The sequence below is a fragment of the Patella vulgata genome, chromosome 5 (assembly GCF_932274485.2).
Source record: "Patella vulgata chromosome 5, xgPatVulg1.2, whole genome shotgun sequence".
In the NCBI taxonomy this organism is placed as follows: domain Eukaryota; kingdom Metazoa; phylum Mollusca; class Gastropoda; family Patellidae; genus Patella; species Patella vulgata.
Window position 1 is genome coordinate 33,900,865 of NC_065883.2, and position 18,814 is coordinate 33,919,678.

General features: G+C 35.0%; 2 protein-coding genes across 3 annotated transcripts; one reads left to right on the forward strand and one right to left on the reverse strand.

The window, feature by feature from the left end:
• Positions 1-934: 934 nt before the first annotated feature.
• LOC126821262 (cell growth regulator with RING finger domain protein 1) lies at positions 935-8,249 on the reverse strand. 2 transcript variants are annotated; one of them, XR_007680384.2, is made up of 6 exons: positions 8,121-8,249; positions 5,289-5,419; positions 4,223-4,397; positions 3,940-4,099; positions 3,345-3,452; positions 935-3,130 (listed from the first exon to the last, which is right to left on the reverse strand). XR_007680384.2 is itself a non-coding variant. In XM_050549659.2 (6 exons), the coding sequence occupies exons 1-6, from the start codon at positions 8,033-8,035 to the stop codon at positions 2,777-2,779; spliced, it is 1,053 nt and encodes a 350-aa protein (XP_050405616.1). In that variant the 5' UTR covers positions 8,036-8,045; the 3' UTR covers positions 935-2,776. The 2 variants fall into 2 exon arrangements, 1 of the variants encoding a protein (XP_050405616.1); XM_050549659.2 differs by lacking the exon at positions 8,121-8,249 and adding an exon at positions 7,911-8,045.
• A 4,178-nt stretch (positions 8,250-12,427) lies between these two features.
• LOC126821256 (core histone macro-H2A.1) lies at positions 12,428-15,104 on the forward strand. The gene has a single exon (XM_050549649.2). The coding sequence runs from the start codon at positions 12,526-12,528 to the stop codon at positions 13,711-13,713; it is 1,188 nt and encodes a 395-aa protein (XP_050405606.1). The 5' UTR covers positions 12,428-12,525; the 3' UTR covers positions 13,714-15,104.
• The last annotated feature ends 3,710 nt before the right edge of the window (positions 15,105-18,814 follow it).

Below are 18,814 nucleotides of genomic sequence, written 5' to 3' on the forward strand. Positions count from 1 at the left end.
GCCTTAGGCATTTTTCGAAGAACAAGAGGAGTATTGGGGACCAGTTCCTGATCACAAAAATTTTGGCTCAGATCTTTGGAGTAATCTTGCAATGACTAGCATACACCATTGAATCTAAACTACAAGTAATGGTTGGTGTCGTTATGTTGCGGATTAGCATTAAACTACCAAAAACAATGTGGGATAATTATATTCATGCAATTATCTATGAATTTAAGGGCTTTATATCATGGTTCTTGTAACAAGCAAAATGCTGGTACTAGATTGTGAGCAACAATAATATAACATATGAATTTTAGAGATGTACTTTTTTGGCAGTTTCATCTTCATTAGTCCAGTCAGTGCAGAGAAGTAGAACAAGATTTTAAACCTGATTTCTGGCAGTTGCAACAAGTGTATTGTTGGTATAGCCATATATCAGTACTAAGCATGTAGTATGGTGGTCTGTATCCTATTACTAAGGATACATGATTTATCTCCCTTACATATTGCCTGTTGTAAGACTTGATAATTTTTATGATTAGGAGTGAGCTCCCCTCAAAGGAGGTGAATAAACATGTGCCTATGATAAAGTCTTGTTTCTATGAATGTCTTCTCCAATGAAAATATAATTAGTGTGGACTTGACAGCACACAACAGTATGAACTTTTAAGAATAATCTACATAATCAGCACACTTTAAGAATAATCTCCATACTTATTAACACAGTTAAGAATATTCTCCATACTTATTAACACAGTTAAGAATATTCTTCATATTTAATTTATCAACAACACAGTTAAGAATAATCTCCATATTTATACATACACTTTCCACTATTACCTTATGTTTATGATGTAACATAAACAGCTATTGTTTCATAAAGCTAACAAACCAGGTATTTGCCTTATACGAAAATTTCAATAATAATACTAAAACAACTTTTGCATTCTAAATTTATTTATTCAGCACATTCCTTTAGAAAATGATGATGAAATAATACAACCATTCACCTATGACATATTAACATGTAACAAGAAAAAAAAGGATCTATATAAAAATAGTAGTTGTCCGGCAGTGAACCATATATCCCACCAAAAGTTTATTTCTCTGGGCCAATTCAGACATGAGTATGGTTGGCCAAGTGGTATAACACATGTTTTAGATCATAAGAATGTTACAGAGTCAAGTTGTGTTTTTGAGCCCAGGCTTGGAACACCACAGGGACTATGGTCACGACTACCAGCCTACCCTGGGGTTTTTATTCAGTTTCCTTCTACAGCTAAAGACTCCTACAATCACTTGAATTATTGACATAATGATATGCCACATGTTAGTCCTGAAATTATGGAATTTGCATTGTGTGGATGTTTAATCTCTCTTCCTCTCCTAATTAACCAATGTTATTGAATGCATCCCATAAATAAGAATCTAAAGACCAAGATGAAGTGGAGTAAACAACATAAAAAAAAAATTAAATGTTGGTATAATTTTTTTATAGGTCCCTGAAGTAACCTTAACAAATTTCAAAGAGACTGAATGATAAAATAATATTTTGTAACAAACACATATATCTTGAAATAATCATCAGAAATCACTGAAAATCAAAATGGTTTCATAAATACATAAATATTTAAAACAAATTGAAGAATAATTGTGGATAACAAAAACTGGTACTATATATACCCTTTAAAATATGGGCATATAAAAATACAAATGGCAAGCTATGTACATTGTATTTCCATATTTTTAAAATATAAATTAATTAAATCAACAAGAAATCACCGGTTAGATGGGTATATATTATTAATCATGGCACTAAAAATAAATTAAATTAGAACATAACAATCCACATTATTCAATCATCAACAAATTAAATATCATATTTTCACCATTTGCAAATTACTGTATTTGTGCATACATGTACAATTTTTTTTTTTTTTAACTATATTCCATAACTAATAATTTTAACCTGTTAAGTGCATTGGTCGCTATATACGTCTTGGACAACTGCCACTCACTGTGTGTAGAGCGTAATATAACGCCTTGGAGGTATTTTCCCCAACCTATTCTTAGAACATAGTTCGTCACTTGGAGGAATCCCTTGGGAATTCCCCCACGATCGATCGCATGTGTAGGACGTTATATTACGTCATGGACAACTGCCACTCACTGTGTGTAGGGCGTAATATAACACCTTGGAGGTATTTTCCCCAACCTATTCTTAGAACATGGTACATTGTTCTTCGTCACTTCGTCAAATTAATTACACAATAGGGGGTAGTTAATGTTTTAAAAATGCACGCTTATTAACATGTTAAATAAATGTCATGAAATTTGCTATAATAAGTTAAATCTATTTTCAATAAAATATAAATCAAATATCACGTAACTGACTATATAATAACACATATAACAGAATATTATTTTTAAGAAATTTCCCTAAGCTTAAACCAATTTAACATTGTGGGTAAAACTCTTTACAATAGGCATTTTAAAAATACAATATTGCAAGAAATCAGCTGTCATTCCATGATTTCAGTCTATATAACCCACTTTAAGTTTTACACAATATTTTAATAATTAGCTTTCTATATTCATAATTCAGAGTTGTTGTTTGTAGTCACAGAGTTTATTTGTTTCTAGTCAAACTGTTTTTTTGTTTCTAGTTAAACTGTTTTTTTGTTTCTAGTCAAACTGTTTTTTTTGTTTCTAGTCAAACTATTTTTTTGTTTATAGTCATAGAGGTGTTTTTTGTGTAGTCACAAAGGTTTTTTTGTTTGTAGTTACAGAGTTTTTATCTATATCCAAGGAATTCATTTAATCTTTGGTTCCACATCTCCCATCTTGTTTGAAAATTATTACTGAGGGAATCTGTAGTATTATCTGTTGTTTCTGCCTGGATATTGGTTTCATGAAGTGTAAAATAGCTATCTAAATAACCTCTACACATCGGACATTTTTCTATTCGTTGAAAACAGTTTGAACACACACATGCATGTCGACATGGTAACACAACATGCGACACTGGTAAATTTTGACAAACAACACAAATATCTGTATCTTGACAATTATTGCTGGTATCTGTTGTTGGTATATTATTTGCTGTTCCTGGTTCTCCTACTTCATCTGAACTGGTCACAAATATTGGCTGTAAAAACAAAAGCACTACAGGTATTCAGTTTTCAAAATTTAAAAATAAAACCAGAACAATATTATTTTAATAGAATGTGGATAATAAACCAACTGTATCTCTAATTTGCTTAATTTCAGCCGTATGTGTAAATTTTATAAATCATATAGCAAATGGTTAATAAGCTGGTCAGTGATAATGCTGTAAGAGGAATAAGGGAAGTTTATTTTACCTGTAAACTAAAGACTTGTCTTCCATCCAGCTTAACATACTGCCCTATTATATATGATCGTAAAGCTGTTTGTGAATCTTGTAAATGGATTATAGTCATCATGGCATTCTAAAAAAGTAAAATTACATAATATAAAATTTAACACTTCAAAATCTCTTTCACAAGATACATCTAGAGTCCATGAAAATATACTTGTTTAATATGACGCTTTTTATTAGTGTTTTATAACTGCTATTGTCAAGAGTGCTATAATTAATAATGAGTGTTGGTCACGAACACATTATACATTCACTAGTTAACTGTGTGTCCAGTCAACAGATATTATCATCAGTAAAAGAACCTACAGTCAGATGGACAAACACTGAAACAGGATGATGTCATGACAATGTACAGAATTTTAGAGGGGGTGTATAGCATATAAAATTAACTTGCACTCTCTTGCCAGTTATTTAGAATTGTCTGACAGGCAGATTCCTCAGTCAGATAATTTCCTTGCTTGGCAAACGTGAGAGACTTTGTGTTTTTGTATTTGTCAACTGACAGTAGTAGTATTCCCCTCAGAATACTGAATATAATAGAGACAAACATAACTTACTACATTATACTCATGTTGGAATGATGTTAGATTATTTTCTCTTTGAACCATTATTACTACTAGAGGATAATACTGACGAGATGGTTCGCCATAATTATTAGTATGTAAAACACTTGGGCACTCTAAATCAACCACAACAGGATTAATAGAATTTGAGGACCTGAAAATATCAAATAAATGAGTTTGAAAGAATTTTGATAAAAAGCGCTCTTTCCTTCTTATGATGTTATTATATCTGTTGTATTTTTTCATCAACACATGGTAAGTATCAATAATCTGGTACCTTTCTATTTTCTCTATTTTCCAACATTTCTTCTCCATAAAAGTTAATTTTTCTATTTCTTCTTTAATTGTTTTAGTATCTTTTAAAAATTCTTCATAAACTGTATTAACAAATGCTCCCCATACTAAATATATTGTTAGTGGTAGAACCTGAGAAATCTGTAAATGTACTCCATCTAAAATAAGAGGAAATATTTCAAATATACTTGTCAATGGCCAGTGTTCCAAAGATGTCGAGTAAGAAAAACAACTGAACACTAACCAGTTCATTTAAGACTAAAGTATAAAATCTTTCTATTCCATTAAAGATAGATTATGTAAGATTTAGATATAGAGCTAGCCATTCTTGCTATAATAGTTCGAAAATAGATAATGTAAAATGAATAATTTGAAAATTTCATTCAAATTACTCTACTGTGAGCGAAGATATTAGCCTTTGAAGGTTTGACAAGTCGTGTGCAATAATTTCAACCACCTTACTGGTTGTTCGAAGCTATGTCTCGCTCCTCCATTTTTAGCTTAACTCAAAATATGGCTGAACTGTTCTAATCTATTAAATATTGGAGAAAGCTGTTGCCATCGAGAGTTGATTATGGCCTGGATAAGTTAATTAATGTCTAATTAATGATTTAGAAAACATTTCAGGCCTAAAGAAAGACCTGCAATAGGCAGATTTAGCTTTTGCATAATGTATGTTTACTTTGCTTGTGCACAGGGTTCTTTGACTACTGAGTTACAGAACATTTCATGGCCAATGAAGACGGGCATACGCCATGCAAAGTGTAATGAGGGAAATTTTGCACGGATAGCAGTGCTACAGAATAATCTCATTTTTATTTTGAATTCCAACTGTCAATGATTCTTTAACATGCACGCCGATATATACACAGGACCTAGAAATTTCCTCCCATCGGAACAACTAAGAAGTCCAAGATCTGGATGTAAACAAATGGAGTTCACCAGTATTGAACATGAAAAATGTGTGCTATGATACAGACATTATCTGATCTATAAACATTGTCTGATGAAGCATTTCTATAACCAATTATAATATCTAGAAAAATTACCTTTTATACTAGAATGTTGTTTTTTACTTAACTGACAATAAAACACATTCTTGACTTTAGTCATTTCTTGGAATTTGGTACAGTTGTGAAAATTCATGATTCTTGAAGGAAATATATGTTCAGCATTTAGTCTGGAAAAAAAGAAAGATGTTTATTACACTCAAAGTACTCCACAATTCATGAATATTATTGTGAAAACTTGATCTGGATATCATAAACCTGACCTAGTTCAAATACTGGTGCTATGGTTTTGCTAGATACAGTATACACTCCATTATGGCACGTACATGTACAATATTTATTTTAAGTGACAAAAAATCAACCTTAGCCTTGACAGTTTTGTAAGTACATGTAAACTGATAGGCATACATAATATGCAATAAAATTTTAGGTAACACCAGATCTGTGGCAAAAGAAAATTGAATGTTCTTTAAAATAAGGTAATTTTAAGCTTCCAGGTTATTTGAACACAACAAAGATTTCAAAATCATGCAGAGAAATCAGAAAGAAAGAAAAAAAAGTCGCTCAAATTTGACACAAATTATGCTCCTAATTATTAAAAGAGTATTTTTTCTATGAGTGCAGACCATAGTCATAATTTTCAGAAAATTAATTCATACAAATGAGACTTTGAGTTGTACTCCTAGAAAAGTTTATTTGTAATATTATGCATGATTTCGAAAAATGAAATGATGTTATGTTTTCATATGGCCTCCAAATTCTGCAAGAAATTCAAGGGGCTTTTTGGAACAACACTTTGAGTCTATTTCTGGATCCTGCTTATGTTTGCTTGTTTTGGTAGCACAGATAATCCATGTCCCTTTTGCTACTGCCACACATAAGAATTTGAACTTTTAGCGCACTATCTTTATAAAGTTTGGAAATATACAGATCATGTGCACAATGTGTGTGTAGCTAGTTAGATTGAGACTGTTTTGAGATTGGTTTGCGGATAAAGCTTTTAATGGAGCTTTTACTCAGAAGATGCTAAATGGATTATAAAATGTTGCAATGCTGACATTTGTGACTGTAGTTTTTGATAAAGAAAAGTTTCAAAATATTAAACATTTTCTCATTGACAATGCCATATTTGAGGATGGGGATCAGATAATAAAGCAAACTATTGGTTTACCAATGGGAAATGACCCCGCCCCATTTATGGCAAAGGCACATTTGATCTGGGCATCAGCACCATATTCATTTCTGTGATTATAAAAAAAGCTATTATATTCATGGGTTTGTCAAAGTTACTGTTAAATGTGTTAATTACTTTAATCATGAACTGAGCCGAAAGTAGATTGATTTATGATACAATGGTGGCCAGTTCATTGTTTTATCAATCATATGGACATGTAGTCGATTTTAATCAGCCAAAAAAAGGATGCTACTTTCAACTGTCAAGGGTTCTTTTATGTGTTCACCAACAAGCACACCTCCATATTTTGTCCCATCCGTATGACTACCCATGGTGCATATCATCACAAATAAGTGTGTCAGAATTATTGTAAGGATTAAGAATCACTGTTGAAAGGTTAGAATGGTTCCGCTACTGATAACTTTCGTCTTTGACTCTAGCCATAATAGTGGAAGGTTCTATGTCCTTTCTTTGAGCAGGTTGTATAATCTTTTGCAATCTGATTAAAATACAGATCTATATTTCGTTTCATTTTGTTTTTTTCATACATTTTCGATGGCCTACACTACATGAAGATCTGACAAGTTGTACTTGAAGGTCGTGTCAGGGGGTCGTACGAGCGTCTTTTGAGTCTTTTGACCCTATGACGTCAGACATTGATTAATAATCAGCGTTGTCGCTCTAGTGGTTTACCCACAGTTCTGTGTATGGCATGCCAAGAAGTCGCTGTAACAGACCGTTTCATTGGCTTATCCCTCACTTCAACCAAAACATCGGTAATATTACAACTCTTCCAGATCCTAGTGTAGTAAAGACAAGTAAAATGAAATTTTGATCTATAAATAGTATAAAAAACGAAATGAAATAAGATCTGTGTTTTAATCAGGTTGTAATCATTTGATTACGTTACTGGTACAAAAACATATAATAAACCAATCCATATTGAAATAAAACTAAAAGTGAAACCTTACCGCATAATTATATGACTTTGAAAAAACAAATGGCTACACTACTAGTAGCTCTAGCTTTTAATTTGAAAATGTTAAACATATCACCACGTAAAGCGAATCTGTTTGGTGGCTATTTTAATGGTTAACACTCAACTGTTTGTGGTCCAGGCAATGTTTTAGCTACAAATTATTTATGGCGATTAATGTCAATGATATGATATGTGTTGAAAATTATTCAGCTTTTGAGGCTAGTTTTGCGCAAAGCATCAATGAATGTATTGATTGTAGCTATTGAATGGTAAGATTTCGTAGTTTTCCGTTAATTCATGCAAGATTGAAGCAATTTCTAATATAGCCTAAGGTAAGGTATGAGGAAATTGCTAGTACGTACTGGCATGGGAAAGGGTTAGTTAGACATGTCCATAGAGTTATGGACATGTCACATGGACATAGTCATAGTCTCTGTTCAAAGGAACGTCACTGGACAGTAATTATTGGCAGATGTATGCAGTTCTGGGAATTAGAGAATAGACTTACCTAAAAATAAATATAACCATCGTAGAAAAACATATCAGTACTGTCAATATCGAGTAATAATTGGAATAGTTTGCAAACCAAGAAAGCAAGACGGATAAATCGTCTGCCATTATGAAAATTACCATACACCGAACTTTCTCTTCTTGGTCAAAAGAGCTTGTCACCTCGAATAACCAGACTTATTTCAGATACGAATATTGATTGAAATACCTTTATGGTCTAAAATACGGAAATTGCACTTATCCACATTCAAATGGTTATCTCTTCTGTATCGAAAATATTTATCAATTAGTTTTTATATATCAACAGCTAACTATTGCGCTTTCTCTAACTTTTTTTTTAATGCAAAAAAATGTTATGAATGAGTTATCTTCCCTATTTACGACGGATTGACTACCTGATTTCAAAACGACTGCGCATAGATTAAAGTCTTCCTAAATAAACTATTAAAGGAACTAAGTGTCTAACTCAATATTTTCCATAATATTCGAATTAAAAACACGAATTAGAATTCAATATTGATCAATTTCAATCAATATTGATGCTGTCATCTTGCTGTGAAACTATAGGAACCTAATATCCAATATTTAAGACACGAGTCGTGTACCCCATGGTTTAGGTGCCATTTTGTAAGGAACAAAAAAAAAACAAAAAAAAAAAAAAACAACCAAAAAAAACAACAAAGAAAACCCCAAAACGTATCCTACAACGCAATGTGGAAGTAATTAGTAAAGGCAAAATAATAATTTAAAAAACCTGTAGAATGCACTAAGCAGGCATAAACGACTGTCGTTCGATTTGAAGGTATTTCATGGAACATAATTGATTAGAAATTGCAATATTTTTCAAAAATTGAATATAAATCACTTTACATACATTCATATTCATATGGGGGGATACCCATCGAACAATTTTGTCAATAAAAGCAATATGGAAAGAACAGTCAGACAGCTAGAACTTTTATTTGGTGTCCAATCACACGAGGGTAGGTTATTCGTAAGCGTATAGCTACTCCAAACAGTATTATGTAAAGACTGTTTTCGTTACTTATCAACAAGCCTAACAAAATCTCACTTTGCTTCGATCGGCAGAGGAGCCACCGTGGCTAAGTGGGTAAGGCGTTGGCTCGCTAGCTTGGGGGTCCCGGGTTCGTGCACGTAAAAGATCCCTTGGCAGTTGGAATTCGCCGTTGCGCCTACTCTTATAGCCCGTCTTTCATTTATTCATTCGATCGGCATAAATTTGGTGAATACATATTATCTTAGATAACAAACCTTAATCTCTCAATATCTCAACGTTTTTAGCTACGTTCTCGTAGCTAATATTGTCTGTCTTCGTAAGTAATCCATGAGTTAAATATGTTACCATTGTCGATTTGAACAAGCTGCAAGCGTACAGTTTTTGAAATGCTAACAACAAAGGCACGGGAAGCTGTTAGGAAAAATGAGCCGATGAAGAAAGGCTGCCTAAGGCGGCGTTTACACGATATATAACTTGACTTTTTACAAGATGTTATACGAAACTTACGATGTCTGTCTACAATAAGTTGTATTTGAGAACAGACACGAAGCCAGTTAACCGACATTTTAATTCCTAAATCGACGATATTAGTCGAAACACACATTGGGTAGATTTGAGAAGTATTTATATCGCTTATATTTTCATATGAAATTAAATTGAAAATGTGTATTTATTATTTGTGTGTGTATGAAACGGGCTAAAATCGTATAATAAAATAGTACACTAATTGTTCAATGAGACGGCCATTCAGTACAGCGATCTATTCTCAAGGTAGACAGTTATCTGTGTGTGCGAGACCCATAAACCCCACAGTTGCTTCCATTGAAGCAGTGTAAATTTGATATAGGACAATAAAACTGTTTAAAAACACCTTTAACGATTTTTTTATCATATACAATCAATTTTCCTATCTCTTTTCCCAGCAGTTCTAGTCCTATTTTTAAAGAAGAGTTTATCAGGCGTCTCGTTTATTTATGCAAGGGCTAAATCTGCCTATTACATTCTTTTTTTCTGGCTTCAAATATTATATAGATTATTATTTAAACATTTATTCACACGACAAACCCATAATCAACTCTCTAGATCATCGAATGGCTTAGCTATTGAGTGGATTAGGCAATGCCCACCATTTCTGCGCGAAAAGTGAATATGGCCGACACTAACGGAGACTGTAGATAGAAAGACTAACAATCGATGCCTCATTTATTACCATGGCAAGGGGCCGCGAGGGCACAGTGAGTAATGCGCTGGTGCCCGGTGTTCGTCGAGAAAGTTACCCGGAATTTCTCCAGCGTGGTTTATCAATTGGTGCAGGATGGACGGTCTGGCAAGGACGACAGTGTCTAGTCTTTCGGATTTAACGAAAACCCGAAGACCCGTGTACACGAAATAGGAGTAGGCCGTTGCGCCGCTGTCCAGGCCAAATGACCCCCTCCCCCCGTCTCTATCCGTCTTCATTTTATTTTATTTCATTTATCGTAGAAAATCGAGAATATAATCAGCAGAGATATTAGGGAGGCGAAACTCAAAAAGAACCCTGGATACGGTTTTAAAAATCATTTCATGTTAGAGACATTTAACCACGACAACAATGTAGATGATGATTTTCCGCACCTGGCTAAGAGTGAATTAAATATATATATATTTTTTTTTTTTTAAAAAAGAAGGGCCATGCCCTTTCTCAAAATTCAAGAAAAGTGAAATAACAAGCGCGATCGTACTATGGGACAGGAACTGACCATGTTGTTGGATGAACTTGAATTGACGGAGCCTTATAAGGCTTTTTCGAAGAGCGTCACCCCAAGTATAGATAACACAGAGTGCCAGACCCTTTTTTATTATTATTATTGATCACTTATTAACAAATCATACACGATTTTGTAGCGTATTAATTGGATTATGAGATGTAATAATAACAAGCGCGATCGTACTATGGGACAGGAACTGACCATGTTGTTGGATGAACTTGAATTGACGGAGCCTTATAAGGCTTTCTCGAAGAGCGTCACCCCAAGTATAGATAACACAGAGTGCCAGACCCTTTTTTATTATTATTATTGATCACTTATTAACAAATCATACACGATTTTGTAGCGTATTAATTGGATTATGAGATGTAATAATTCGTTTTGGGATAGATGAATACCTAGGGGTCATTAAGGAACAAAAGATCATGTGAACACTTGATGACCTTTAAAAATGATCTCTTCCACCACATTCAATAGCCTAAAATATTTTGCATGCAAAGTAAAAGTGCTTCTTGGATTTAGTTAATGCGTAACCAAGGTAGCCAAAAATTTATACTAAACATACATTAATTATCTCCAATACATGCAATCGTGATGAAAAAAATGAAGTGTTTCTGTAAAGCAGCCGGTAGAGTGGGTCACCGTTTTGATATTATTTTTCGTTGAATAGTATCGTTAAATTAATGTTGACGGGTCTGTTGAGATAAAATGTCCACACTAAAATCTTGGCAATAATTATGATTGGATTTTCGAAAGTGCGACAACAAATGGACACCGCCCATGGCCCGGGTAAAAACATTGTGCTTTCCTACGGCTAAATTAAGGCCCACGAGCGCCCCAAGCTCTGAACATGGTAAGTGGCAGTAGCCCCCATGCCATCTTAAAACCCAGTTTCCAGACAACAAAACATATGCGTATCAGCTAACCGACTGTCTTTTTAAATCTTCAAATAGATCTGATGATAAATGTGGTTAGAATAATTGGTAAATGAATTGGCGGTGTCTGTCCAAAAATGGATAACTCACTTAAATATTGGAAAGGTCACGTAATAAACGTAAATAGTACCATTTGTTTCATTATTCAATATCCCGTAAAAACAGATACTTTCGTAGGCTGGGAGCCACGTTGGCTTAGTGACTAACACGCTGGCTCGCTAACCCGGAGGTCTCGGGTTCGCTCCTGGTGTTGGCCGCGGAAGTGCCTCGGGATTTATCCGGCGTAACAATCCCTTGTCAGTGGTGCAGGACGACGGTGTCCCTAAGTTCGGGTGGGACGAAAGACCCAGGTTCCGTGTAGGCCCACACAATGGCGTGCACGTAAAGAACCACTGACAGTTGAATTCGAAATAAGAATAGGCCGTAGCGCCGGTGTCAGAGCAAAAGTACCATCATTGGACACAGCATGGCCGTCTTCATTAGCTCAGTCGATGCCGAACAGTAGGCCTTTAAACCAAATTTCATTTCGTTTTGATTTCATTTACTTTCCTAAGCTAAGACTAGTCTGATTGTCGTTATAGGTAAAGTCACTTTTCTGGGCATCTGCGTTCAAAAGTAAAAAAATAAAAAAAAATAAAAATAAGACCCCCCCCCCCCCAAAAAAAATAAATAAATAAAAGACCTATAGTCTAAAGCTTTCAGTCATATGCATTATTTAATTTGGTTTGAAAACATAATTCAGTAGTCTACTATTATTGCACCGTTAATGTTGATGAGGCTATTCATAGTCCATTAAACAGTCCGTATTGTTTATTTCATGGCCTAGATTTTCTTGACATGTCGTAGCTTGCAACTGACCTTATTATCAATACCGTTAAGCGAGGAAGCGAGATAACGACATACACTGTAAACATGTCGGCGAGAGGAGTTAAGAAGAGGCCGCTCAAGGGGCAAAAAACGCGATCCCAGCGTGCTGAAGTATTGTTTCCCGTTGGGAGAATGTTAAGGTATCTTAAACGTGACACGCACCACTTCCGTATTGGTGCTGGAGCACCGGTTTATGCAGCTGCTGTCATCGAATACTTGACTGCTGAAATTTTAGAACTAGCCGGTAACGCAGCACAGCATAACAAAAAGCAACGAGTTACACCTAGGCATATCTTACTAGCCATTGCTAATGATGAAGAGCTACACACACTATTAAAACATGTCACTATTCCAGCAGGGGGAGTCTTGCCAAGGATTCACCCAGAACTGCTGGGTCGCAAGAAAGGAGGAAAATTTCCAAACACTCCAGTGGGATCTCCAGCACCCTCTTTACCGGCATTACCAATTAAAAAGCCCAAAATAACTAATGGGCCGAAAGCCAGTACCAGTAAGCCGGTCATTGCTGGAAAAGTTAAGAAACGCATACCGACACCAGTGCATTTCAGACCGAAACTCAAAGCTGTAAGATCAAAAGCTAAGCCTTTGGTAAACTCAACTTTAAATGGACCATCAGGATCAAAATCCACAGATGCCCTCCCAGATGCAAGTGGATTTACTACATTATCAGAGAAAAAACTTTTTCTAGGACAAAAATTAACCGTGGTCAAAGGAGATATTGTAAAAATGGCAGCAGATGCAATTGTCCATCCGACCAGTTCAAATTATCATATGGGTGGGGAAGTAGGAAATGCCCTCAGTAATGCCGGTGGTAAAGAATTCCGTCAAGAAATCGAAAATCTAAGATCAACTCATGGCGATTTAGATACTGCTGGAGCAGCCATTTGTCCTGGAAAGAAATTTCCAGCTAAGTTTGTTATTCACGTCAATAGTCCTTCATGGTCTACCAGTAACTCCACAGAATTATTAACCAAAGCTGTTAATAATGTTTTTGCGCTTGCTGATGAGAAGAATCTTAAAACAGTGGCCATACCTTCAATAGGAAGTGGGCATGGAGGATTTCCCAAACAGGCTGCAGCACAATTAATTCTACAGGCCATTAATGCATACTTTACTAAAGTCACCACTAGTTCTCTTAAACAAGTTTACTTTGTTTTGTACGACACAGAAAGTATCAACATCTACACAAGTGAACTAGCTAAATTGGATGCGTAATTTAAAAATAATTTTGTTAGGATGTGTAGAAAGAAATTTTGTCATTTTGTTGTTTGATATAATTGATAAATCATCAATACATAAAATATGAATTTTAATTAATGTTTGTCTTAACTATAATATAGTAAGAATAACTGTGGGAATATGTTGAGTGCACACCATTCTAATATAAAATTTATTAATGGTTTTTATATTATGTTAACCTCCCTATGTCAATCACACATTGTACTAAAGAAGTGTTCTTTTTACTTTCATTTTTTTTTTTGTAACACATATATTTAATCATATTATTATTAATTCTTCATATTTTAATGTGTATTTATGTTATTGTTTTAAAATATTTATGAGTAGATGTGGTGATCGAAGATGTTTTTGAAACAAAAAATCCTTTGGTAATTGTCCAAGGTGTTTTTGGCTGCTACTATTTGTTGTGCAAATTCAAATAGTTAATTAATTTTTTTAACTTCTCAAATTTTCAGGTATTAAGATTAGAAACAGATTCATGTTTTGGTTCAGGGTTCTTAATTTAATTCCAGATCTGAAAAAAAATATCAAAGGAACTTGGTGTGCATTGAGTGATGTGATGTTTCATATATATATATATTGGCATATTCATTTCATAATTATTTTGCTTAATCCTAAAACTAGTTATAATATATTATTTAAATTTTAATATAATAAAGAATTATGCAATATGACATTTAAAGTCATAAAACTAATATTGTGCTGAAGCTGAAGTAAAGCTGAAAATCATGGACAAAATCATTAATTTCATTTGTATTGTATTATTTTATTTTATATGAAAAACATTTTAGGTAAGAATTATCATAGACAAATGACCACATCCATGGTCAGTCATTTAGAATTTAAGCATATAGCCAAATGTATAGTATTCAATCATCAATAATATCCTATGTATTTTATATGCCTTTTATAGACCAAAAGAAACAACAGGCCATCATTGTAATTTGAAGTCACGCATTCAGGCTTTTAATTTCAGACTGGGAGATAGAGACTATATTTCTATTATCATAACATGAATTGGGTGCTATAAATAACTGTTCGTAAGGGCACTCAAATAGTAAACATGATTTTTTTTAAGTATTTTATATCACAGGCTTTGATAATGTTATTATTTATGAACTAATGTTGATTTTTGTTAAACTTTTAATTGTTTTGACCTAATTATTATTGATTAATATTGTGATTATCTACCTTAGTTTACAGTGTTGGATTCTCGTAGTAAGAACTGAGTGTTTTTTTTATATGAAGTTACTTGATTTAGGAATATATAAATATGTCTGTTTGAGAAAAAATATTTTATCTGTGACTCTAGTGTGTATGTAATAAACACTTCAAGAAAATAAACCTGTTTGAATTTAAAAAAGTAAGCAAGAGTTTTGTTCTTCTATCCACAGTATTTTAGTTTCCTCATGCAATGTTATTTGTTATCAGCCTATACTACTGGTAGTAGTATAATAGTCATTAACGTTCGCTTGAGTCTAGGGTGGTATCGCATACAATCTGATTAAAATACAGATCTATATTTCGTTTCGTTTTTTTATACTTTCGATGGCCTACACTACATGCAGATCTGACAAGTTATAGCGACAGCTAAGTGGGTAAGACGCTGGCTCGCTAGCCTGGAGGTCGGGTGTTCGATCCCTGCATTAGCCGAGAAAGTTCATCCAGATTTTCCGGAGTGGTTCTCCCTTGTCAGTGATGCAGGACGGAGGGACTGACAAGGAAAGCTGCCTAGTCGTTCGGATGGGATGGAAAACCTGAGGTCCCGTGTACACATTGGCGTGCACATAAAAGATCCCTTGGGATTTGGAATTCGATATAAGAGTAGGCCATAGTGCCGCTGTCCCGGCAAAATTTCCCTCATAGCACACTGTATGGCGTATGCCCGTCTTCATTAGCCCAGTTCGGAGCAAAACAGTAGGACGTTAAACTCCATTTCATTTCATTTCATTTCAGGTCACGTCAGGGGTCAAAAGACCGACGTTTGACCCTATGGCATCAGACAATTGATTAACGAATCAGCATTTATGTTACTAGTGGATTACCCACAGTTCCGTGCAAAACACGCCTAAAGCTTGTCGTAACCGTTTCATTGCCTTATCCCTGACACCATTCAGAACACGAGTTAAATAACAACTCTTCCAGATCCTAGTGTAGTAAAGACCAAAGACCAATCTGATTAAAACACAGATCCAATTTCGTTTCGTTTTTTATAGTTCAAAATTTCGTTTTTACTTGTCTTTACCATAGACTGGACAACCTGCTCTAAATGACGTCGGGCTGGTTCCTACGTCACTGCGCTATTCTGACTAATATATTTTATTATGCAAGTCAGAAAAGGAGTGACGTAGGAGCGAGTCTGACGTATTAGAGCAGGTTATCCAGTCTAGTCTTTCACGGCCTAAAATAACGTGCTTTGGAGCACAAACGTGCTTCGAAATGAAAAATCCGTGCTTCGAAAATAAGAAAAACGTGCTCTGAAAACAATGGTGTAGTGCTCTGAAAAAGTGTAAGGTAGCGATGCCTCCTGACCCTTAATGAGTGTTTCCTCTTGTGGTGGTCAGTTAACTTGTACAGATCAGATCAGATCAGCTGTCGAGTGAGCGACAGCCGCATTAGCTCAGCCCCACTAGTCAGGTTTTCCAGTAGGCTTGGTAATCTGCGCCCGAATAGTCCACAGATGCTGTTTTTCAGCTCTGAATATTCCAAATTTGAAGGGGGTGCCCCCTCCCTCCGCCACCCAAGTCGACCTTCGACTCTCCAAGGACGCAGAATTCGTGCTACGATAATTTAAACTTATTTTAGGCCCTGTAGTCTTTACCATCGAAAGTATAAAAAACGAAACAAAATATAGGTCTATATTTTAATTAGATTGAGTAAAGACAAGTAAAACGAAATTTTGAACTATAAAAACTAAACGAAATAGATTGTATCGCATACAACCCACCTGTTGAAATCGATGATCTTTGATAGTGCAGTATCGTCATTCCGATTACAAGGAAGTATAATAATGTCAGGGCATGAGCATCTAGATATAAGATACACTGCAATTTATAATTAGTCCATGTTTAATTTCTTCAATGGGATAAGACATATTTGGGACAAGAAAGGGCATATGAATTAGACGGGGTATCTCCATTTTCGGATTGCACTTGCAGAAAATGTTATGTGATACGGGAAAAGGGAAGCTGGTAAGTAATATCTAAATCAACGGTGGCGCAAATCGTCTAGTTAAAATATTGACTGCCCTATGGGAGCATGGTCCTAATAAATCGCAGGCCATGCATAGACTCAGACTGTGTCATGGGTCGCCGCTATAAAAATGCTAGATTAGGCTTTGAAAATAGATATTATCTTGAGTATTTCGATTTTTGCGAAAAGACAGGGTTTGGGGAGTCAAATATAGACCTATTCACAAAGTGTCGCTTTATTCATACAGTTTTTGGACGAATCAGCTACTAGCTACATGGACAAAATTTACTTGATGCGGTATTAATTAGCAGCTGAGATTTCCTATATAAATCCTAAATTTCACGTCCCTGGCAAAAGTCATTTCGTATTGCACATGAACGCATACAAATACATTTAGCGGATTCTAAGATAAGGAAATAACGATTATGATTTTAAAAGACAATATTGGTGCCAGTCATTATCACATATGGGATAGAACTTGTTAAACACGTTCCAAATATAATTTTAACACAGAGATCATTGCTACGATAGATGCGTAATGCCGGCTTCAATAATCGGAAGTGACGAACGCAAAAGGAAAACACGAGTTATCCCTCTATATAACTGACTGAAGTGACGAGTGATAACAGATACCTGGGCGAATTTCTGCTCACTAATAATTCCTTCGAAGATCAAAAGTAGTTATATGAGACTGTAATAGGATATCTGACAATTCAAAAAAGTAATTGACTGTCATGAGATAAGTACGTATAGGAGAACACGAGAAAAATAGAAATAAACCGTTCATTCACAAGTTTTTATTCATTCTATACCTTATAAAAACATGGTAATGCACGGACTTATTCTATTTTTCTTTCGTGCCCTCTTATCTAGTGACAGTCAATTCTTTATTGAATTGTCAGATATCCTCTCACAGTCTCACACAACAACTTTTGGTCTTCGAAGGAATTATTAGTGAGCAGAAATTCAATTACGTTTTTGAATTAGGAAGATCTGGTTTATCAAAGGTCAGGATAGGTGTTGGTTTGGATAATATTACCATTACGTCTGATGGAAATACGTTTGACGTAACTATGTAACAGCTTGTGAGACGAGATTTTCAAGCATATCTTCTTCACAGCTGCCTTCTAAATCCTGAGACTGAATAACACCTCTTTACAAATTAAGAGAGTTTTGCGGTGCAACTTTGTTCAGAATGTTGGCTAAAGTTGTTTATTTCAATAATGAAGTAGCATGTGACTCTTTAGCACATTCCACTAACAGAGTGCCATTTCTGATTTTTTTGACGCTTTTGGGCTCACCAGCTAAGCCAGCAAAACCTTTAGCAATCAAAAAAGGAGATGTTTTGCTAAGATTTATTTCGTTGGTACTCTGTATGACCAGAAAACTAGGCCAGGTTCGGGAAGTTTTATTTGGTATATTACTTGATTCCAAATCCTCGGTCGATATACGTTTTGTAGCACGAGTCTTCTTTGTTTGGGAAGCCATGAGTGTATTTTAAAAGATTCATCTCTGTCTGCTCCCCAGCCACCAAAGGGTTGCAATATCCATGCAGGACAGACAAGGATATACCTAGACAAAGTAAAGGTTTAATATTTTACTCCACCTAGTTGACACAAGCCGCTGTTTTAGAGTAGGCACCTAGGACACACACGTAGAACTGCAACAAATATATTACAGAATAATGGAAAAGATGCGCCTACTCGTCAACTAAACACGACCAAAGCTGACTGATCAGGGCCTCTCTGACCTCACGTCTATGTGAATTGTGGGCCGAAGAAATATGTTGCAGAGACAGGGCTGGCAAGCAGAATCCCTACTCAATGACCAGGATTCCACTCTCCACCGACATGGGTCGCAACGCACGGCAAACACGTTGCCCCAT